The sequence below is a fragment of the Pseudorca crassidens genome, chromosome 3, assembly GCF_039906515.1.
Source record: "Pseudorca crassidens isolate mPseCra1 chromosome 3, mPseCra1.hap1, whole genome shotgun sequence".
NCBI classification, from domain to species: Eukaryota; Metazoa; Chordata; class Mammalia; order Artiodactyla; family Delphinidae; genus Pseudorca; species Pseudorca crassidens.
Window position 1 is genome coordinate 161,321,893 of NC_090298.1, and position 23,488 is coordinate 161,345,380.

Sequence of the window (23,488 nt, forward strand, 5' to 3'; positions counted from 1 at the left end):
CCAGCCACACAGCTACAGGGCCTACTGGGGAATCCGGACTCCTCTCTCTCTAGTCTCCCTGCCTTCAGTGGGCGGTGAGGGAGAATCCATCTGACCTTGTGTTGTGTCGGTATTGTATTGTCTCTTGAGAGTTCCTAGAGCAGGTCCTAGAACGGACTTAGATTTCCTGCTCCTTATTAAACCCGAAGGGGTATGAGTGATGCAGAGAAAGGGTCGTCACATGGTTGGTCAGGCTCTGTTAAGAGCCTCACACATTCCTGATGTGCCCTCTGCTGGTTCACTCTTCCCTCTGTGAGGGGAGATGAAGTGTGGGATCTGAGGCCTGGATGAAGCAGGAGTGGGTGGCATGAAGGCACCTGGTGTCACGCATGTGTCCGTATTACTCCACATACTAATTTTTATGTTTCAGGAAAGTAAAGATTCACATATCACTAAGGATATTTCTTTACACATAAAAGTTTATACAACCTGATGAGACATTTTAAGAGTTCTTCTAGACTAGGAGTTAGCAAGCATTTTCTTTCTTTTTTTTTAAATTAACCATTTTTTATTTTATTTTAAAAATTATTTATTTATTTATTTATTTTGGCACGGGCTTCTCTAAGGCGTGCCATCTTAGTTGCGGTATATGGGATCTTAGTTCCCTGACCAGGGATCGAACCTGGGCCCCCTGCATTGGGATCGTGGAGTCTTAACCACTGGACCACCAGGGAAGTCCCCCAACCGTGTTTTAAATTGAAGTATAGGTAATTTACAATATTGTGTTAGTTTCAGGTATACAGCAGAATGATTCAGTTATATATATATTCTTTTTCAGATTCTTTTCCATTATAGGTTATTACAAGATATTGAATGTAGCACCCTATACTGTAGGTCCCTGTTGTTTTATCGATTTTATAGTAGCAGGGTGTATATGTCAATTTCAAACTCCTAATTAACATCCCCCCATCAGTCCCTTTGGTAACCATAAGTTTTTCTATAGTTGTGAGTCCATTTCTGTTTTGAAAATAAGTTCATTTGTTTCATTTTTTTTAGATTTCACATGCAAGTGATATTGTGATATTTGTCTTTCTCTGTCTGACTTCACTTAATAAGTGACTTCACTTAATATGATAATATGATATGTCCATCCATGTTGCTGCAAATGACATTATTTCATTCTTTTTTATGGCTGAGTCATATTCCATTTTATGTATATGTACCACATCTTCTTATACATTCCTCTGTCGATGGACATTTAGGCTCCTTCCATGTCTTGGCTGTTGTAAATAGTGCTGCTGTGAACATTGGGGTGCATGTACATTTCGAATTAGAGTTTTCTTCGGATATATGCCCAGGAGTGGGATTGCTGGGTCATATGGTAGTTCTATTTTTAGTTTCTTGAGGAACCTCCATACTGTTCTCCATAGTGGCTGCACCAATTTACATTCCCACCAACAGCAAAGGAGAGTTCCTTTTTCTCCACGCCCTCTCCAGCATTTATTGTTTGTAGACTTTTTAATCATGGCCATTCTGACTGGTGTGAGGTGATACCTTGTAGTTTTGGCTTGCATTTCTCTAATAATTAGCAAATATTGCGTGTTTTGTCATGTACCTGTTGACCATCTGTATGTCTTCTTTGGAGAAATGTCAGCCAGCATTTCCTTCAAGTGCTAGGTAGTACGTTCTAGGCTTTGTGGGACAAGAAGCAAATACCTACTATTAGGTATTTCATCCAACCATTTAAAAACGTAAATACCATCCTGAGCCTGAGATTGTGGCCCACACCCTCTCAGCCCTCCCCTATAGCATGATATATGTGGCTCTTTCACTGCCATGAAGTGAAATCCAGGTACCATAATCTGGCCACACACTTTCAGAAAACAAACATGTGTGTGCTGAGGCAGTCACACTGAGAGGTGTCTTGGTCCCTTGTCGGCAGCCTCATCCCAGTATTGCCGCTGCATGTGTCAGGAGAAGTGTTGCCAAAAGGAAAGGTAACTTTTTGAAGTAGTAACTTGCTATCAAAATTTCAAACAAAGGGGACTTCCCTGGTGGTCCAGTGGGTAAGACTCCATGCTCCCAATGCAGGGGGCCCAGGTTCGATCCCTGGTCGGGGAACTAAGAGTCTGCCCGCATGCTGCAACTGAGAAGTCCGCATGCTGTAGCTAAGAAGTCTGCTTGCCGCAGCTAAGGATCCCACATGCCCATGTGCCGCAACTAAGACCCAGTGCAGCCTAAATAAATAAATAAATGTTTAAAATATTTTCAAACAAAGCACAACAAAAAATTTAACAACCTGATTAAAAATGGGCAAAGTAGGGCTTCCCTGGTGGTGCAGTGGTTGAGAGTCCACCTGCCGATGCAGGGGACTCGGGTTCATGCCCTGGTACGGGAAGATCCCACATGCCGCGAAGCGGCTGGGCGCGTGAGCCATGGCCACTGAGCCTGTGCGTCCGGAGCCTGTGCTCTGCGGCGGGAGAGGCCACAACGGTGAGAGGCCCGCGTACCACAAAAAAAAAAAAAAAAAAAAAAAAGGCAAAGTACTTGACTAGACCTTTCTCCAAAGAAGATACCCAAATGGCCAACAGGCATAGGAAAAGATATTTAGCATCATTATAATCCAGGTTGTGTCAATCAAAACCACAATGAGATACCACCTCACACCCATTAGGATGGCTACTATCAACAACCAACAGAAAAATCACACGTGTTGGCAAGGATGTAGAGAAATTAGGATCCTTGTGCACTACTGGTGGGTGGGAATATAAAATAGTGTAGGTGCTGTGGAAAACAGTATGGCAATTCCTCAAAAAGTTAAAGATAGAATAATTATATGATTCAGCAACTTCACTTCTGGGTATATACCCCAAAGAATTGAAAACAGGGACTTGAAGAGATACTCGTACTCCATGTTCATAGCAACATCATTCACAGCAGCCAGAAGGTGGAAGCAACCCAAGTATTCACTGACTGATGAATGGATAAACAAAATGTTGTGTGTCCATACAATGGAATATTATTCAGCCTTGAAAAAGGAGGAAATTCTGACACAGTTAGGACATAGATGAACCTTGAGCACATTATGCTAAGTGAAATAAGTCAGTCACAAAAGGGCAAATACCGCATGATTCCACTTATGTGAGGTCCCTACAGTAGTCAGATTCATAGAAACAAAGTAGAATGGAGGTTGCCAGGGGCTGAGGGAGGGGGAATGGACAGTTTCAGTTTGAGAAGATGAGAAAGTTCTGGAGATGGATGGTGGTAGTGGTTGCACAACCATGTGAATGTACTTAACGCCACAGAACCACTTACAATTTTTTTAAAAAGGAGGTCAGGGATTTACAAAGAGGTGCTTGTGATGATGTTAATAATACTGTCTTCATTACATTAAAATCCAAAAGTTAATACTGATTTTTCATTTAAAAAAAAAAACCTTCCCCCAAACAAAGCATACAGTCTTCTTGCATTTAACCTGATTGTTGCCTTCTGAAAAAATGTTGGGACTTCCCTGGTGGTCCAGTGGTTAAGACTTCGCCTTCCAGGGCAGAGGGTGTGGGCTTGATCCCTTGTTGGGGAGCTAAGATCCCACATGCCTGGTGGCCAAAAAAACAGAACATAAAACAGAAGCAATATTGTAAATTCAATAAAGACTTTAAAAATGGTCCACATCAAAAAAATCTTAAGAAAAAAAGATAGTATATTAAAGTGGTGGCAGACACAGTGAAATGGGGTTCTGATCTGGCTGAGACCATTGCAGAGACACGTGTTCCTGTAATGGGTTCTTGGCTTCCTTGACAACCTGAATGCACCTTTGGAGTTTCTGGGATGCCCCCCCCCTCAGGAGACCCGTTGTCCTTAGGCCCATATAGGTGACTGGAGCAGTGGACAGGGACTGGCCTGAGCCGACCCCGCATGGCGTGGGTGTGGGTTTTGGTTTCCCAGCTCTGCGTGGCAGGCCAGTGTCTGATCCCGTCTCACAGCTCAGAGAAACCTGGTGCCTGCCCTGGGGCTCCTGTCACTCCTTCCCGTCTTTCATCGCATGATGCTTCCACTGCTTGACCCAGCCTTTTGTGGGCTGTGGCCCGTGGGGACCATGATGAGGACTGTTGGCTGCTGTCTGAGGAGGCAGTTCCAACGGGGGCAGCATTAGGAGCACCTGTTTCCCTCGGACAAGCTGAGTCTGTGCACTCGTGAATGGATGTGTGAGCTCAGCAGAGGTGCCTGTGAAATTCATCGCTTAGTTATTTAAAGTTGCCTATTTGTATGTTTTTGCTGTTATGACATATAAAGGGTACATTTAGTAAGATTGTGTCCTGAAACTGGAAGATTATCCTAACATTCAATTTCTAATTCATAATTAAGAAGGGCTGCCTTCTGGAGAGGGGAACTGACAGTGAAGGAAGTATGTGGACTAACGAGAGAACTGCATTCCCACATCTGCAGGGGTCACAACCTTTACTTCTGGTGCTTAGGCTTTAAAGGAGGAGGACCCTTGTGCAGCTGTCTGCAGGGGGGGACCATATCTGGTTTGTAAAAAGTCATCTTGCTTCTTGTGGCCCTCAGCTTCCTGCTTGTAGTCATGGCGCTATGGCTAGATGGGGTTGGGCCTGGGTGTGCAGGTGGCAGGGCGGATGACCTCAGCCACCTGTGCCCTGTTTTTGGCCAGGTAGGTTTGATAGGGAAGAGGAGAGTATGAAAAGTCAAATCAGAAGACGCTGAACTGTTGCACAGTAGAGAGCAGGCCAGTGCTTCATGGGAAGGTTGCCATGACTGCTCGTATGGGGAGAAGCCATGTGCCTGGGCTGAGGCCCGGAAGCTGCAGTCTTTCATGGTGACGCTGCCTTCTGCCATAGGTCGGTGGGCCTGAGGGCATCCTGCAGAACGGGGCCGTGGATGACAGCGTGGCCAAGACTAGCCAGTTGTTGGCCGAGTTGAACTTCGAAGAAGATGAGGAAGATACCTATTACACGAAGGATCTCCCCATACATGCCTGCAGGTGAGCACCTTCAGCGGAGGAGAGGACTCGCCTCCCAGAGCATCCACATTCTATATGCATTTGCTAACTTTACAGAGGCCCCTCTAAGACCATGGACTGTGACACTTGGAAACACTGTCCTTGGGAATAAGGAGGTTGCTCAAGCCTTTATACACACATAAGTCCCTATTACTGGGCAGGCGAATGGGATCAGCACCCTCTGTCATCCCTGATTCTCCCAGCTGGAGGGGGAAAGGTTCCCCTTCTCTGCTTTCCTCAGGCCCTTGGGTTGTTACCCGGTACCTGCCCCACTCACGTATCAGAAAGAACTCATCACATGGGGTGAGCATTTGGAGGGTGAATAGAGCAGCTAAGATTTCTCTTACAAAGAGATCACTGTAGGCTTCTTTAAAACATCTGCCTCCTTGTTGCATGGAAGATTCCTGAAAAATTGGAAGTGAGTAGTCAGTGGATAGACCTGCATGTTGACCAAATTTGGAATTCTTATCTAGAGGAGGACCCACCCCTTGTGTTTGGACTTACTCTTGCTTTTTTGTTACACGCACATGAGGAAATTGAGACCAAAAGAGGTGAAATGATCTTGCTCAGGGCACCCCGCCAGGCAGGGCAGTGGGCCTGGGCCTCTACTCAGCTCTGCCTGCCCCTTGGGCACGCTGCCCCTCTGAGGTCTGCACCCATCACGGGACAGAGGGCCGCTCTTTTCCCTGCTTGGTGGGCACACTTTTTTACTTTGTTGGCTCTTTGTTCACTCTCATTTACAGTACATTTTTACATATGTATTCGCGTTCCTGTTATGTACCAAATATGCCTGTGAAGTGGTCCTGGTGAAGCTGCAGGTCGTTAAAGTCTGCACACCCCGTCACACGCCTGCCGTCCGTGGGGAGTGGAGTAGGGAGAGCCCCCTGGCGTGAGGTGTTGAAGGGAAGGTTCTTGGCCAGAGGACATTCTCATTTGAGACTTGAGTCTTGGCTTCATCCACATACAGAACTCTGTGGAGAGCCAATATTTTTGTTTTTGGTGTGTTGATTTTCAGAAAAGGGAGGCCAGGGGGATCTCCCTAGGTGCTCCTTGTGAGCTGAGCTCAGTCTGTACCCCAGGACCCTCCGCTGCTGGGTTGAGCTGAGTGTTCCCAGGAGCAGGGCGCTCTCTGCTGGAGCATGGGAGGCACTGTGAACGCAGCGTGGTCTCAGCTTACCTTCTGTGTGCCCAGAGCTAAGGATGCCGATTTCCCTGCTTATAAGTCACGGTTCCTGAAACTTGAGGCCAAGGGGAGTGACTAGGTCACCTTGGGGGTTTTAGGACTCCGTTGTTGGGCTCACCTGGCACCTTTTACTGCTCTCACCCCCCCACACACACCTCACCCTGGAAGGGGCTTTGCTGCTGTCTGAGGAGTCTCCACAGCACCCCTAAACCCTTCCCTGCGTTCACAGGGTCAGGAAGCCTCTGCAGTTAACTGATTGGATTTTGTTAGTGGGATCATCGGGTTTGAGTATGTGTTTAATGAAAAACTTAAAAATGTTGTAAGAGGAAAGAATTTTACATCCTGCCAAATTAAAACCAGAGAGTGGTCTTCTAGCTTTAACTGTTGATATTTTGACTTTTTTAGTTACTGCGGAATACACGATCCTGCTTGCGTGGTTTACTGTAATACCAGCAAGAAGTGGTTCTGTAATGGACGTGGAAATACTTCTGGCAGGTAGATAATCAAACCGCGCATGTGTCTTTAATCAGTGCTGTGCTCAGACTTGTGTGTAAATTATGGAAATGTTGAAGCGAAGCACAATATAAAAGCACGCTAACAAACCTGGTTTTTTCCCTCCTCTGTGACTGGTTTAACTTGAAACAGATGGTGGTGTGTGAATGCCTTAATGTATTTACCCTTGATTTATTCTCTGTGGTTCTTTTTATTATGCAAGTAGGGTTGGCTTAATTCTCTTTCCCAGTTTTTATTTATATTTTTCTGCAAGATGAGCTCCTGGCACGCCCGTTCATCTTCATTACTGGGTGCCTGGGGAGGATGTTCCCAAGACAGTAATGGGCATCCATGGGAGCCGCTTCCTGAGAAGGCTCCCTCTGGCCTTAGCTCATCAGAGCAGTCCTGAGGCTAATATGGGCCAGATCCTGAATCATCAGATTAAATTAAGTTCACTTGACCGTCGGTTCTGGGCTTCCCTTCCTGCTGTTGATCAGCAGCAGCTGTGACTAGGTCCCTTGTTTTGTGTTTGGGGTGAGACCCGCATTGTGAGGGTGCTTGGATTCCAGGGGAGAGTCCGTTTGGCTAAGCTCGAGTGGTGAGACTCCTCAGCCTCCACCACTGGCATGGGTCTGGTCCTGGTGGCTCCTCCAAGGCTGCCATGATGTGCAGCGACTCACTCCATTACCACAGGGAAGCAGAGCAGAGTCTCCGTGGGGCAAGGATCCAGGTCGCCTGCAAGAAAGCGGCATCTTCCTCTGAGGTTCATGTTTTATAGAAATAAAGTGACAAAATTCCATAGGCAGCTTCATTTGCACAGAGCCCCGTACCCTTACTGTGCCTTTGGCAGCTGTGGCTGAGGACACAGAATGGTCAGATCTCGTGTCACCTTGGAGTTAGTAATGCGAATTGTGGGGTTCTGAGTGAGGCAAGAAAGGGAGCTGATGTTTTTTAGAGATTTGAAGGGAAAAGCATCTTCAGGATAACCAGAAGAGACTGGTATACCATTTTCTGAACATTCTGGGTAATTATAAGTGTTACCGTGTTCACATTAGTTCCTCTCCTGCAGGAAAAGCAGTTAAATAAAACTTGCCTTGGCTGGCAACCCCAGCTTCCGGTCAGCAGAGCCAAGATAAGGGAAGTGAGCGGAGGGCCTCTAAGAGAAAACAGACTCGGCCAGCCAGATTGTGTGTTCTGTGCAAGGTCAGACTGTGAAGGTGATGGGACAGCCACTCGCCTTCAAGAAGCTGCCAGTGTAATGGAGTGAGGTGGGCCTAGAAAAGACAAGAGAAAATCACTGATCCTGGTAGAAGGCCCAGGGGTGGGGGGAGGGGTGGCTTTGGAAGTACGGAGAGCAGTGATGATTAGTTAGGTAATCTGACAGTCTTCGTGGGGCCAGAGAGGATTAGGATGTTGGCATCTGAGCCGAAGCTTGAACAGGAGGGGTTTCCCAAGGTGATGTGAGGGTGGCAGCAGGGAAGGCTGGAGGCTTGGCAGGCATGCTCAGCGTGTGACAAACCTGCAGCCAGGCTGCAGATCGCTGCGGGGGCTGGGAGGGCTTGAGGCAGAACCGTGCACCACCCGTGGGCCCTGAATGAGGCTGGCGTGGCGGAGGGTAGAGTTCTGTGGCTGGGGCACTCAGGTCCTGGTTTAGGTGAGCCGTGTCCCGGAAATGAGAAAGGCGTCAGAGCCCTGGCCACCCAAAGCAAGGAAAGAGCTGAGGCGGTGGGGCTTTCAGACCGTTCAGGGCTGGCCCTGTGCTTCCGGAGAGTAGCCCTGAGCCCCACTACTCGGTATTTTTTACTGTCCTCAGGTTTCTAATACATTTGGTTATCAGGTTTCCTGGCCTGCAGCAAATGAGGAGGGGTGTTGCTCCTGGAAGCAGACACAGGGGCCATGAGAAGTGACTTTGAAAGGAGCAGGAGAGAAACTACAACGAGCAGAGGAGCAGTGAAAGGGGCGAGCCTCCTGCCTCTCCAGGACAGCAGCCTTGGCCCCAGCGTTAGATTCACTTAGGTCCAATAAGTTGGATTTAAGAAAGCAGGGGGGGAGAGAAAAAAGCAGGAACTGTGTGAAACGTGTTAGGAAAGTTTTCCTTAAAAATGGTTCAAGTCGGATTGATTTTTGTGCTCCGTGGGGAGCCAGTTCAGGGGCGGGCTGGTCCCCCGGGATGCCAGATGGATGAGGTGTGACTACTCCTGCTAATGGACCGTGAACGGTACCGGAACTTTTAACGGAGCTCGAAAATTGGAAGTGGTGAAAAGCCAAACTTCGGGTGTTAACTATTTATCATTTCCTGGTTTCAGCCACATTGTAAATCACCTCGTGAGGGCAAAATGCAAAGAGGTGACTCTGCACAAGGATGGGCCCCTGGGGGAGACGGTTCTGGAGTGTTATAACTGCGGCTGCCGCAACGTCTTCCTCCTCGGCTTCATCCCTGCCAAGGCTGACTCGGTTGTGGTGCTGCTATGCAGGTGAGGGCAGGGCCGCGATTTCCCTGGGGGACTGCCTTTCAGCCCCAGTCCTCTTCCCCAAAGACTCAGCCACTCCATGGCTCTGACTCCATGGAGCTTTAAAATAGTTTCTGCCGACTGACGAGGTGTAAGGAGGTTCGGGGGGCTGGGGCTTGTTAGAGAGCTGGGAATGTCAAGTAACCCTTTTGGGGTGTGTTCTGGTTAAATCACGAAAACAATTCTGTAAAAGCAAAGTCTCTTCTGAGTTTTAAGAGTTCAGAGCTCAAGTGTGTGGGGACACACAATTTATTCCTAACAATTTAAAGGTAATGTGCTCATACAGTAAAATGTAGGGAAAACGCCCCTTTGAGGTTAAAGGCAGTAAGCCTTTGGGGGGCTAGAGGTCATCCTCACCTGGGCTCTCCCCACCCTCGGGGCTTCTGCAGGCAGCCCTGTGCCAGTCAGAGCAGTCTCAAGGACATTAACTGGGACAGCTCGCAGTGGCAGCCCCTGATCCAGGACCGTTGCTTCCTGTCCTGGCTGGTCAAGATCCCTTCTGAGCAGGAGCAGCTGCGGGCGCGGCAGATCACCGCCCAGCAGATCAACAAGCTGGAGGAGCTCTGGAAGGTGAGGGCCTGCTGGGAATGCACACCCATCTCAGCACCAAGTGTTGCCGGGGGTGGGGAGGGGAGCTGGGGGTGGTGTCTCAGAAACAGGAGGTTCCGGAAGGAGCTCGAGGGGGACTCTGCAGCCTCTACCTGGAGTGGCCCCTCGAGCTCCTTCTGGAAGCAGGACCGAGGGCGCCACGGGTACCTCCGCCAGGCCTCTGGGAAAGGAAAGCTCCGGCTGTTAGAATTTTTCTCTTGCTGAGGGCAAGGGTAGGTGGTGGGAAGGAAGTGGTTGGGAACTGGCCATTGGTGACTGTGTGTGGACATGTCAGGAAGAGCCGGGCCTGAGTGGACAGACAGGACTGCGGGTGTACTCCATAAAACCTGGTCGGGCCTATGGCGCATCGGAGCCAGGGCGACACCAGGCTGGGGGCGCGCAGGATTCCTGCCCTGCCCACAGACTGTTTCTCCAGCGAAGCCCATCTCTGGTTCTGGCTGTTTATATTTTACGATAAAGTTTTAGTAACTAGGCTAGAAATTTTAATTAGGCACCCATATAATCAAGGATGTGAATTTATCTTCAAGTGCAAGTCAAAATATTTTTGAAGGACAGTCCAGCAAGGAACCTTTCCACCTTGATTTTCAAGTTGCCACAATTACTTCACTGTTCCTGTTTGTATCCAGACAGCCCACATACTGTTTTGTCCCTGCCAAGGAAGTGTGCGTTGCTCCTGTTGGTGCAGCATAGGATCAGGAGGAAATGGGGACGTGGGCCTTCCTTTCTGTTTACACAGCCAGGGAAGCCAGTAATCTTTCTGGCAGCCAGGAAGAAGTGTAATCTCTCCCAGGTCAGGGGTTAGGCCTTTGTTGGAGAATGCAGCCATCTGATGGTATAGGTGTGTCAGGGCTGTGTACCTGGGTGTCCACCTTTGTGTGCCGCGTGGACTTCCTGATATGAGGGCTCTCCTTACGGAGTGGACACCACCGACCACCGGGTGCCCTTCTCCGCATCAGCCCAACATCAGCTCGTTCTGAAAAATGGTGGGTGTGACTGTGCCTCTGTTGACTGGGGAGCTCGCATATAGTTCATTGTAGAGGTGAGAACAGGGAAGAACGTGGTGCCGTTCTTGTCCTCTAGGAAAATCCTTCTGCCACCTTGGAGGACCTCGAGAAGCCGGGAGTGGATGAGGAGCCGCAGCATGTCCTCCTGCGGTATGAGGATGCCTACCAGTACCAGAACATTTTCGGTCCTCTGGTCAAGCTGGAGGCTGACTATGATAAGAAACTGAAAGAGTCGCAGGTGATGTGTGTGCAGGAGGGTTTGGTCATTTTAACAAAGCATCTCTTCTAAGGTCTGGGGAGGGTGGTTTTCTCTGCAGACTGCAAATGCTGACGTGGGCCGAGGCCCAGCCCCTGAGAGACAGAACCGTGGATTGAGGACAGGCCTGTGGGCAGACGCCCCATCACTCAAAGCCAGACACCCGCCTGGGTGTTTTCTGATTTTAAATCCAACAAAAATTCCTTACATTTGGGTTTGTAGCCTTTGCCACAGCCATGAGAGTCAGACCTCAGGAGCCCACAGCACACTGAGGACACTCCTTGTGCCCATCCCTCGGAGACTGTGCATAGGAAGCAGGAGCCCTGAGGCTCACGAGATGTGTCCCCGGCCATCGGCTTCCTTCTCTCCCTCCGCAGCCCACAGAGAAGCCGCCTCCAAGAACAGACATCATATGGGGGTCTCCTGGTCGTCCTGCGCAGGTTTCGGGGTCCTAATGACTTCTTGGATGTGCCCTTGTTGGTGTTTCAGGCTGTCCGGTGCTGCTCGCCATAGGGCACGCACCTGTGGAAACCCAGACACAAGGAGTCCAGGCCTGTGTCTGTGTTGCAGGCTAACAGGGCTCTTATTTTTTATGTGCTCAGACTCAAGATAACATCACGGTCAGGTGGGACCTGGGCCTTAACAAGAAGAGAATCGCCTACTTCACTTTGCCCAAGACTGACTCTGGTAATGAGGATTTAGTCATAATTTGGTTAAGAGGTGATTTTAAGTTTTAAAATATTTGTGACCATAAGTAGCATAAAATTCCTAGTTTCACCCTTGTAAAGTGTCCCTTAATTTGAACTCTTCATGGTAGCGTCTGTGGCACATGTGAAAACTTTAACTTTCTTGCTGTCTTTTCCCTGTAAGACATGCGGCTCATGCAAGGGGATGAGATATGCCTGCGGTACAAAGGGGACCTGGCGCCCCTGTGGAAAGGGATCGGCCACGTCATCAAGGTCCCTGATAGTATCCTTTGTGTAAAGAAGGGCTGGCACAGGCACTGTCTGCCCAAGTCTGTGACGAACTTGTCCAGAGCACAGGAGACCTGCGTGGGGGTCACTGCTGAGAGCAGCCTCGGGGCCTCAGGTGGAGGGAAGGGTGTGTACAGCTGCGACCGCAACGCCCTTTCTTCAGGTGTCCTCTGAGGGGGCACCGTTTCTATAAAACTGATGAAGAGAGCTGCTTAGGCAGAAGCCAGGGTACTCCGAGCTATGTGCCTGAGGGCTCTGCGGAAATTCAGTCAGGGCCTGGAACTTGGGCCCTGGGCTTGGCTGCTCCATGCTGGGTGCTGGCTGCTGCCCCAGGGCTCACGAGGAGGAGGACGGTGCTGGCTGCGCTGGCCCCGGACACGGTGGGCAGAATCTGTCACCGAGAACATGGGTCTCTGGCTGCGTTTTCTGTCTTTGGTGCAGAGGAGGGTCTGTGTCTTCAGTAACAGAGTGAGGTCTCCTCAGAAAGGCTTTTGACCAGAATGAGACTTAACTCGGCGGCATAGATTATGGCGATGAGATCGCTATTGAGCTTCGGAGCAGTGTGGGTGCACCCGTGGAGGTGACTCATAACTTCCAGGTGGATTTCGTGTGGAAGTCAACCTCATTCGACAGGTATGTCTGCCTCCTTCCCAGCCTCTACTTCCCTGCATCTACTTTGCCGTCACCTGCCCTTGGCGTGGCTGCTGCCTCCGGCGTCTCCGTGCTTCTCCTCCTCATCACGGAGGGGCAGGTCTGCACAGCAGCTCCACGGTGGTGCGTGCCACTGACCTGGAGCTTTCCTTTCAGGATGCAGAGTGCGTTGAAAACCTTTGCTGTGGACGAGACCTCCGTGTCGGGCTACATCTACCACAAACTTCTCGGCCACGAAGTGGAGGATGTGATCATCAAGTGCCAGCTGCCCAAACGCTTCACGGCGCAGGGGCTCCCTGACCTCAACCACTCTCAGGTTCTCCCCCGCCCCGGGGGCAGGAGGGTCCCGGACTGCAGAGCCTGCCCGGTGAGCGGCCCTCCGCCGTGCCTGCACCCCTAACGGCCACTTGTATCCGAAGGTTTACGCCGTGAAGACTGTGCTGCAGAGACCACTGAGTCTGATCCAGGGCCCACCGGGCACAGGAAAGACGGTGACCTCAGCCACCATTGTCTACCACCTGGCTCGGCAAGGCAATGGGTAGGGCTCTGCATGGCCCAAGTGGGGGAGAGAGGGAGGCCTGTCTTCCAGGAGGCTTCGGGGCCCAGGGTGTCTGGCATGCTGCATTCTATGCCGTTTGTATTAGATCTGGCCTTTGCGGTTGCTTTTAACAAGCAAACCTGCCATTCTTGTAAAGGCCGTAGTGGGTAGGTCCATCCTGGGTCGTGTTGTGCCTGCGTGCACCTTGGAGCTTTGAGAGGCTTTACAGTGCAAACGGGAGGTGAGGATGTTGGACTCGGGTGCTAGCGGTGGGTTGCTTGAGTAGAGTGAAGATCAGGAAGCTCCAGACCATCTGGCTCTTAGCTCCTTCAGCATCGTGTCACTCCCGGCTTTAGTCTTAGAGCTTGAGCTGGCTCTACCGCCTGTGATTCAAAACAACAGTCTTGGCTAATTCGACTTTCTCTGGGCGAGCACTGACATTTGCTCACATTGTGTTGAAGGCCCGTGCTTGTCTGTGCTCCAAGCAACATAGCCGTGGATCAGCTGACTGAGAAGATCCACCAGACTGGGCTGAAAGTCGTGCGGCTCTGTGCCAAGAGCCGAGAAGCCATCGATTCCCCGGTGTCGTTCCTGGCCCTGCACAACCAGATCAGGAACATGGACAGGTGGGTGTCGGGTAGCCGGCCTTAAGTGAGGTGTGTCTCCCCTGGGCAGGCCCTGGCGGCACACGCCTCCCTCTCATGTGCCCCTGTGTCTGCAGCATGCCGGAGCTCCAGAAGCTGCAGCAGCTGAAGGATGAGACTGGCGAGCTGTCGTCTGCGGATGAAAAGCGATACCGGGCCCTGAAGCGCACTGCCGAGAGGGAGCTGCTCATGGTGAACTCACCTGCCCTGCTGCCGGGGGAACTGGCCTGGGCCTTTGGGCGTTTGTCTTATTCACTTGGGCCAAAGGACCTGCTTGGATACGTTAAGTCCACGATGGCACCTTTAGTTAGTTTGTTCTTTTGCATTTGAGGAGAGAACTCTGATACCCTCCTCCGTATGCTTTTCTGAGATCACACAGAGACATCTTGTTGAGGTGGATTCCACTTCCCGCCAGCCTCCCTGCTGCTGGGATCTTGGGAACCTGGTCCGTACCCGCGGTGGGGCAGGGGGCAGGTCTGGAGCGCTGTCTCCTGCTCTTTGCTGATGAACCAACCAGAAGTGGATCTCAGCCTGAGCATGGTGCCCTTGGCTTAGCGCTGCCCCTCAGAGGCTGTCTCAAGGCGCCAAGCTCTTTCTTAGGAGTGAAGCCCAACCACTTAGGGTCTCGAAAGTTAGGGTCATTGCACCCTGGACAGATGTTGTCAGGGAGGGACCACTTATCTCCATAGTTGTTGAGGAGGGCGTGGACCGGAATGGTGTCTGTGTCCCGTCCTGCCTGCTTTGGGGATCTGGGAACATTGGCCGTGCAGGTGCCCTGATGCCTGGCGCACTCTCTTCCCCAGAATGCAGATGTCATCTGCTGCACGTGTGTGGGCGCCGGGGACCCGAGGCTCGCCAAGATGCAGTTCCGATCCATTTTAATCGACGAGAGCACCCAGGCCACCGAGCCAGAGTGCATGGTCCCTGTGGTCCTTGGAGCCAAGCAGGTGGGCCACAGCCCATCCATTATAGTCTTGTTTGAAAATTGGTGTGCATTCTCTCTTGTTCCAGTTCTGTGTAATTCTTAGTGCTGGGGGTTTGTTTTTAAGTGTCCTGTAGTGCTGTTTGATGCCCTGCCAGAGCACAGAGGGATGCACAGCAGGCCCTTTGAGGGGGTCTTCGAAGGGTGGACTTGGCACAGAGTGCCTTTGTGTGGGTTCTGAGTGCAAGTTTGCGTGTTCCATGTATGTGGTGGGCAGTTTTCCCACCCCCAGGCCATATCTTGCCACTTGAATTCACATAGCCGGGTGGTTGTATGGACCCTGGCCCTCTTAGTCCCCTGAGTGGACGTCTAGGCTGTTCCATGCTTGAGCTTCTTACCTGTGTGGGCCTTTCACCACAGCTGATCCTCGTGGGCGACCACTGCCAGCTGGGCCCCGTGGTGATGTGCAAGAAGGCGGCCAAGGCCGGGCTGTCCCAGTCGCTCTTTGAGCGCCTGGTGGTGCTGGGCATCCGTCCCATCCGTCTGCAGGTCCAGTATCGGATGCATCCTGCGCTCAGTGCCTTCCCATCCAACATCTTCTATGAGGGCTCTCTTCAGAATGGTGTCACTGCAGGTAATACTCGGCCCAGAGTGGGGGGCCTGGGGAGACAATACCTCCTGTCACTTCCTTCTTAAGTGGCCTTACGTGGTGACTGCTAGTGGGTAGGGGACGCCTCAGAGAGATGCAGTGGTCAGTGGGACAGAAAGTGCACTCTGGGACATTCTCGGGGTGTGGGCAAGGGGGAGCCTGTGTCCTCGTAAAATTCAGAGTCACTATGTGAGCATTTCCACCATTGGCGCATCACACACAACACACACAAGAGGGGGTGGCAGAGCTGACTGCCTGTCCCGCTCCTTCCTCTATCGGTGGTTCTCAAAGTCCGGGCCATGGGGGTCTCAAAGACCTCTGCACGACCAAGGCCAGACTACTTCTGTAGTAACACTGGGACATCGTGTGCCTTTTGGCTGTGCTGACACTTACGCTAATGGTGCAGAAGCCTCAGCATGAGTCAGTGGTGCGACCAGGCTGCTGTGTGTCGTCAACACCACGCACCTGTGGCAGGCACCAGCCTGGGTGCACAAGCAAAGAGTACTCAGTTTACTAATCCCTGAGTGCATGTTCTTGTGATTCTATGTGTGATGGGAGAGGACGTTCTCCTAAGAAACTTGGCAGGGGTGTGAGGTGCTTGAAGGAAGGACTCACACACTGGTTATACAGACTGGGGTATTTAGCAGGCGTTTTCCCAAAAGTGACCAAAGTGAGCCTGTGGCTTCAAGGAAAATAACTGAGAATATTCATCACCAGTGATAAAATCTGAGAATTCACACCAAAATTAGAATTTTGGAAAACCCATGTCCCCTAGCATAAGCTGATCAAGTCTTCCCAATGCTGCATGGATTTTCTGATGAGATCTTTGGTGGTGACAGATGTCAGGTGCATCAGCCTTTGGAAGCTCTGCTTGACGGGGTGAGCAGGCACTTGCCATTCCAGTGGCCAGCAAGGGTGCTCCCAAGTCACTGGGGGGTCAAAGGCCATGCAGGTGCAGGGCAGAGTAGAAAGGCCATCGTCACTGACCTGCAGAGTGACCTCCCGTCCAGCTTTCCTGTAGAATTGGGCAGAATTCCACAGTAGTAGGAAAGGTCATAAAACACGCTTCCCTTTTCCAACCACGTGCATCTGTGACCATCCTCACATGCTGCAAGGGCTCATGGGAGACTGGGAACAGGAGTAGAATAAGCCAGATAGTGAAGTGAGTTGCGAAAATTCACTAAATATATATTTTAGTGGAAAATACAGTTATTTTTCATAAAAAAATATTTGTAAGTTAATATGTTTATCTTTAAATGAATTTTAAAATATTTTAGATTTCTGGGTTTTAAAATACAATAAATATCAGTAGATGTAATCCATAAAAACAATAGCTGTTTGAACTCAACTTTTCAGAGTGTAAAGGGGTTCTGAGACCAGCATTCATTCAAGAACCAGTTAGTGTCTCATTAATGCCAGCAGCCCACCACGTCGGCCTGTTTAGCCCACGTTATAGGTGAGGAGACTGAGGCCGAAAGTGTGCGTGCCTGGCCGGCGCCCCATGGCTGCTGTGCAATGCAGTCTTGACACTTAGAATGCTGCTGGTCTGTTGGGTGGTGGGGCTAGAAAAGGCCAGGCCATGAGGAGCTTGTTTGTGATTCTCTGACGCGGTTGACACTTGTTGGGAAAGCCACCGCTTAACCGTGATTCACACCCTTGCCCACCTTGCTCCACCTACCTCCACGGCGTCAGCTCCGTAGGGCAGGGGTTGGTGGTGGTGGTTCACTGCTGAACCATCAGTGCCCATGAGTATATTTTTTTAAACTCTCTACTGAAGTGTAAAAAAGTGCCCAGATCCTAAGTGTTCAGCTTAGTGAGTTTTCACTAAGTGAACACACCTGTGTAACTAGCACCTGCATCTAAAAGCACAACCTGACCAGCTCCTTGCAGCCTTGAAGTGACCCCTGTCCAGGGCAGTGCGGGTGCCTGCCCAGACCCACGGACTCAGGATAGCCTGACATCAGTGGTGGCGGGAGTGTTTACACCACAGAAATTGGCCAGCACTGTAGATTAGCCCTCGCCTTACCCCCAGCAGGTGGTTAAGCGTTTGCCAGCAGTGAGCAGGTCACCAAGCTTGCCAGCCACTGCCCTCGCTTGAAAGGTTGAGGCTTTGCCTCATTTTCAGCTTGACATAAAAGGGATCATACGACGTGTTCTCATGGGACAAGCTTCCTTCATCAGTGTTAGGCTATTTTCATGCAAAAATACCAGTTTTCTTACACTAATCTGTTGATCAGGTACAACTCCAGTCAGAATTCCCAAAGGTGTGGGTGGGGTATGTGACAGGACAAGCTGATTTTTTTAAATTGTAAGGACCAGGCACCCAAGACGAACATGAAGAGCCTGATGAAGGTGGCAACTCATACTAGGAGATGTCAGGAGTTAACAGTAAAGCTGCAGTCGCAGAGACACTGGGCACAGTGCCCAGGATAGAGTCCAGAGGCAGACCCATGTGTCCACAGGCCCTGGTGTGTGACAAGATGGGGTCAGCTCAACAGTGTCATTCTTTTTTTTTTTTTTTAACCACACCACGTGTCATTTGGGATCTTAGTTCCCCAACCAGGGATCAAACCTGCACCCTCTGCGTTGTGGAAGTGCAGAGTCTTAACCGCTGGACTACCAGGGAAGTCCCAACAGTGTCGTTCTTAAAAGCCAGTTGTAGGGGCATATGAGTCCCTTAAGGTACATCATAAAGCTTCTGGAAGGAAATAGAATATCTTCGTTACCCTGAGGCAGACACAGGTTTCTTTTTTTTTTTTTTTGCAGTACGCGGGCCTCTCACTGTTGTGGCCTCTCCCGTTGCGGAGCACAGGCTCCGGACGTGCAGGCTCAGCGGCCATGGCTCACAGGCCCAGCCGCTCCGCGGCACGTGGGAGCCTCCCGGACCGGGGCACGAACCCGCGTCCCCTGCATCGGCAGGCGTACTCTCAACCACTGCGCCACCAGGGAAGCCCCCAGACACAGGTTTCTTAAACAGACTGCACTAACCAGTGAGATCTTTTCAGCCAGTGAGCCGGCTTCATCCCAGACACGGTGCCAGGTGTTCCTGGGAGTTTCGGTACTCGGTGGCCTGGCCCGGGCCCGCAGACCTGGGTCTTTTGCCTGGAGCCTGCGGTTTCCTGCCCCACCGTGTGCCTGCCCAGGATGGCATGGCCTCCACTCAGCTCTCCACCTTAGCTCAGTCCAGACTGCCTACACTTTCTTCTCTGATAGGATATTCTCTTTTTTTCTCCTCTACGATGACAGCGGATCGTGTGAAGAAGGGGTTTGACTTCCAGTGGCCCCAACCGGATAAACCGATGTTCTTCTACGTGACCCAGGGCCAAGAGGAGATTGCCAGCTCAGGCACCTCCTACCTAAACAGGTAAGCAGTGATTCATCTGTGGCGTCTCCTAGCTTCAGTGACGGCTTGTCCAGTGACTGCTAACCTGTGGTTTTGTTTAATGTGGTGGTGAAACTTTTCCTTGTCTCCCTCATCCTTATTCTGTTCAGACACTTAAACCAACAGCCTACTCCAATCTCATCTTTTCAGCGTATGTTTTTATGTTGAGCAGATCCTTCATAAGCCCACGCGTGAGCCTTTCTATCCCTCATGACTCCCTTGGTAAAGGATGGGCAGCCCAGCTGTGGCCGCACTGGGCAGGGCCTTCCCAGGGTCGTGCTGGAGGCGGAACTGCCCCTGAGCTTCCCACAGCCTCCAGCCTTGGTGGGGGGGCGGTCTCAGGAGCCCACAGGTGGAGCCTGGGAAGTGAAAGCCTGATTTTCTTAGGACGGAGGCTGCAAATGTGGAGAAGATCACCACGAAGCTGCTGAAGGCGGGTGCCAAGCCAGACCAGATCGGTATCATCACGCCCTATGAGGGCCAGCGCTCCTACCTGGTGCAGTACATGCAGTTCAGTGGCTCCCTGCACACCAAGCTCTACCAGGTGCGCGCGCCCAGTCCGGTCTGCTGGCTCCTACCCCAGGCACTGACCTTTGACCGCCTTGTAACAGAGGCGCAGTGAGCCGGTGGCCAGCACCTAGGGGCTCTGCAGGCTTCAGGTCCCAGGCTCATCGCTGGGATTTGATGGTGCATCTTAACACCAGGCTGAGCACACCAGGCTGAAGGGTCCTTGAAGGAAGCCTATTGGCTGACCGTGACCGTTGCCCCTGCAGGAGGTGGAGATCGCCAGCGTGGATGCGTTCCAGGGCCGCGAGAAGGACTTCATCATCCTTTCCTGTGTGCGGGCGAATGAGCACCAAGGCATTGGATTTTTAAACGACCCCAGGAGACTTAATGTGGCCTTGACCAGAGCACGGTATGGAGGACTGAGTCCTGTTGGGCCTTGCTGGTGGCTTCTCTTGCATAGGAGTCCTTCTGAGGTGCTGGGAGGGGTTGGCCCAAGAGGCTGCTCAGTGCCTGGTTCTTTTCCTATTAATTCTCATACCCCAGCTGCACCCTGGGCTGGGGCACAGGGCATGATAGAGGGGCTTTGCCAGTGCTAGTGGTCAGAGGGCTCCCAGCAGCAATTCGGAAAGAACGTCTCACTCATGAGTTGTCTTTGTTTCTGTGTCCTGGTGGCTTTCTGTGGCCTCAGTCTCGAAGGAAATTCCATCCCAACAACGGAGTGTCCTTGTCAAGTTGTTTAATCCATGAGTCTAATGTTTTAGTCCTATTTGCCTTGTTCAGTTCTGGAATAAAACTTTTCTGAAATGGTGAGGGACCCAGAGGGCAAGGTGGACCCCGTGTTACCCCCACGTGACACCAGACAACAGCCACCATCGTACCAGCCCCAAGCAGGGCTCACGTTCGCATGTTGGTCCCTTCCCCACTGAGGGCACCTTGGTTTTCGTTTGTTACCCCATTTGTTTTGTGGCCAGCTTTGGCAGGGGCGGGGGTGGTCCCAGCACAGCCTGATGGGTGTGAGCATCCATTAGCAGCTCAGCTTGGGCCTCGAGTTACATGCCCGGCCCATAAGGGGTCCCGAAGCTGCTGTGGAGCCTGCCTGGGCCACTTATGACATAGTGCCCAGGAGGCTGACTCGTGGTTGCAAACAAGGAGACTCACTCTGAGCTCATCGGCCCACAGAGGTGTTTTGACATCTGGGCTCCACAGAAATCTGCCCTCAAATAAACCCAGGTGTAGGCTCGGCAGCTACAGGGTGGGCTCCAGTGAAAGTCACCTCAGCTCGCAGTTACCCACCCGTCCCCAGCATTCACGGCGGGCACTGGCACAGGCAGGGCAGGCGTCTGGTTAGGGAGGTCGAGGGTGGCACCCAAGGCTCCTGTGTGGCAAGAGGAGGGGTGCCTGGTGGGCGGGGTGCCAGGAGAGCTGCCTGGGCACCTTTTACTCTGGACTTGGGTTTCGAGTTCGTTTGCTCTTGCCTTGGACCAATCTGCGTAGTGCTCTGCTCTGTGCAGCCCTAAGCACGGCACTCTTTGTGCCCACGTCTCGCAGATATGGGGTCATTATTGTGGGCAACCCAAAGGCCCTGTCCAAGCAGCCGCTCTGGAACCACCTGCTGAACTACTACAAGGAGCAGAAGGTGCTGGTGGAGGGGCCGCTGAACAACCTGCGGGAGAGCCTCATGCAGTTCAGCAAGCCCAGGAAGCTGGTCAACACCATCAACCCGGTGAGGGCCGGCCGCGGGCAGGGGGCGGGGAGGCGGGGAGGAGACTGCTGGGAACCCCGTCCTCCCCAAGCCAGTGTTCCAGGCACGTGGCAGTGAGCGATGGCAGGTGTGACACGTGACTAGTGTGAGCTGAGGGTGCGCCGAGAGTGTCAGTGTGTGAACAGGAGCCATGCATGCCGGTCTGTCCCCACAGAGCCCCCCCACGCCAGGTCTCCCTGCTGTTCTGAGGCCTTTCTGGCCTTGGACTTCATGGGATGCTACGTCACAGGTGGCACCTAGGAGTCAGACCCAAGCAGTTAGGGAACTTGGCAAACCCAAGGTGCTCTGGGGGCCTAGGGAGTGGATGCTGCTTGAGCTGAAGCCCAGAGACGGAAATGTTTGGCAACAAAGACCAGGTCAGGTGAGGAGGGGCAGGCAAGGCCCAAAGCACACAAGGCCCAAAGCCGGCAAGCCTCGGGGTAGTCCTCAGTGCAGCCTGGCCACCTCCCAGGCCACCAGATCTTTGGAAGTTCTTCCTTGTGTCAACATGATAAATTCCTCACTTATCTAAACCCTTTGCAGGGAGCCCGCTTCATGACAACAGCCATGTATGATGCCCGGGAGGCCATCATCCCAGGATCCGTCTATGACCGGAGCAGCCAGGGTGAGTCTCTGCAGGGGACCGGACCGGCCCCACAGTTGTTGACCGTTCCCACGCCCACAGCTTCCAGCCCTGTTACTCCTGGAGTGGCCTCCCAAGCCTTGGTCCACAGAAGCCTGTTTGACAGAGTTTTCTCAGCTTCCCTTGTCAGAAATCAAATAATTGGTCTTTGGCCATTTCTAAAAACCAGATGTTTTTAAAATAATACAGCTCAATGGACAGCAGTTTCTCAACAAATACTGCACGCAGCTCAGCCAGTTTGCCCCTGTGCTCACACCCCACCCTGCCTGCCCTTCGCTCGCCTTCTCAGTGGGGGTGTCACACCCACCGCCTCATTTCAGGTTTCGCGACTTCCCCAAGCTTCAGCTCCATCTGTCAGACCTCAGGGTTGCGCATGCCCGCTTTTCCTGTGTGAGGCTTCCGTATGTACTGAGGCTGAGCCTTATCCTGCTGCTGGGATGACGACTCTTGCCTGAGCCAGTCTGTAGACGGTTCCCATTCATCCCCCAGATCCCTGCCTCCTGGGACCCTTCCCTGCACCAGCCCGCATGGAGGGTGACTGCCTCACCCATGACTCTGTGCCACCTCCCCGAGTTTCACATTGGCCTTAAACCTCTCATGTGCTTGCCACTCACCCTGAGGGCAGGCGCACCCCAGCTGCTCCTTTTCCACATTAAATTGGCAAGGCCCCTTTCCCTGCCCCAGTGTTCTCCCTGTCCCTGGGCTCAGACAGGGATTGTGTTTTTTTGTTTGTTTTTGTCTGTTTAAATATTTATTTATTTATTTATTTACTTATATTTGGTTGCGCTGGGTCTTGGTTGCGGCAAGCGGACTCCTTAGTTACAGCACATGGGCTCCTTAGTTGCAGCACGCGAGCTCTTAGTTGCAGCATGCATGTGGGATCTAGTTCCCTGACCTGGGATCAAACCTGGGCCCCCTGCACTGGGAGCGCAGAGTCTTAACCACTGCACCACCAGGGAAGTCCCAGGGATTGTGTTCTTGAAGAACAACAGATCTCTTATCGCCACATCTGACGAGTCCCTGTGTGGCTGGGGGTTTCCTGGGTCCATACTTCATCCCTGATGCCACCGTGGGTCTGGCTACACCCAAGGTTGCCCTGGGGGCTTTTGCTTTCAGTGAGATCTGCTGGTCTGTCAAGCTTGGTCTTTTTCTTTTGATTGGGGGGTGGCAGGGTGGCAGTGGTAGCATGTAATATGAATATAACATTTGCCATAAAAGGTTTTTTTTTAAGAAATTAGAAATGCATAGCGGTTTCAGTTTTTCAGATCCCCATGGGCCAGTGATTCTCAGAATCCCCTGGGAGAAAAGGTGCCTTCCCAGGCACCAGCCTCAAGGAGGCTATTGGGTGCAGGGAGGGGGAGGGGGTTGAGTTGTGAGATTCTGCATCAGGTGACTTTGCCGTTAGGGACGCACCAAGAAACGCTGGGGCAGACAAAGCAGTGACAGGACCAAACAGACATTTCAGCTGTGGGCAGGCAACAGATTCATCTGGATGCAGTGTGATGCCTGCCATTCTCCTTGTGTCTTATAGGCCGGCCCTCGAACATGTACTTCCAGACCCATGACCAGATTGGCATGATCAGTGCTGGCCCCAGCCACGTGGCTGCCATGAACATTCCCATCCCCTTCAACCTGGTCATGCCGCCCATGCCGCCACCGGGGTATTTTGGACAAGCTAATGGGCCAGCCGCAGGTGAGCACTGAGTGGCATCCCATGGGGAAAAGCAGTTTGGCCTTGGAGTTTGTTCACATCCAGGCTTTGAGCAGGAGTGCTTGTCTGTGAGGCT

General features: G+C 51.8%; 1 protein-coding gene across 2 annotated transcripts in view; it reads left to right on the forward strand.

Annotated features, from left to right (window-relative positions):
- Nucleotides 1-23,488, forward strand: part of UPF1 (UPF1 RNA helicase and ATPase) — a 36,243-nt gene that overhangs the window by 9,368 nt on the left and 3,387 nt on the right. The window contains exons 2-21 of one of the 2 annotated variants that reach the window (XM_067733302.1): nucleotides 4,836-4,978; nucleotides 6,585-6,674; nucleotides 8,978-9,145; nucleotides 9,571-9,751; nucleotides 10,871-11,032; nucleotides 11,653-11,770; nucleotides 11,921-12,019; nucleotides 12,549-12,657; nucleotides 12,832-12,991; nucleotides 13,095-13,213; nucleotides 13,675-13,839; nucleotides 13,935-14,049; nucleotides 14,661-14,804; nucleotides 15,200-15,413; nucleotides 18,675-18,792; nucleotides 19,198-19,354; nucleotides 19,584-19,726; nucleotides 20,866-21,040; nucleotides 21,602-21,683; nucleotides 23,233-23,394. In XM_067733302.1, coding sequence (XP_067589403.1) covers nucleotides 4,836-4,978; nucleotides 6,585-6,674; nucleotides 8,978-9,145; nucleotides 9,571-9,751; nucleotides 10,871-11,032; nucleotides 11,653-11,770; nucleotides 11,921-12,019; nucleotides 12,549-12,657; nucleotides 12,832-12,991; nucleotides 13,095-13,213; nucleotides 13,675-13,839; nucleotides 13,935-14,049; nucleotides 14,661-14,804; nucleotides 15,200-15,413; nucleotides 18,675-18,792; nucleotides 19,198-19,354; nucleotides 19,584-19,726; nucleotides 20,866-21,040; nucleotides 21,602-21,683; nucleotides 23,233-23,394 — 2,824 coding nt within the window. The remainder of the gene's footprint in view (nucleotides 1-4,835; nucleotides 4,979-6,584; nucleotides 6,675-8,977; nucleotides 9,146-9,570; nucleotides 9,752-10,870; nucleotides 11,033-11,652; nucleotides 11,771-11,920; nucleotides 12,020-12,548; nucleotides 12,658-12,831; nucleotides 12,992-13,094; nucleotides 13,214-13,674; nucleotides 13,840-13,934; nucleotides 14,050-14,660; nucleotides 14,805-15,199; nucleotides 15,414-18,674; nucleotides 18,793-19,197; nucleotides 19,355-19,583; nucleotides 19,727-20,865; nucleotides 21,041-21,601; nucleotides 21,684-23,232; nucleotides 23,395-23,488) is intronic. The other variant, XM_067733303.1, reaches the window with a different exon arrangement.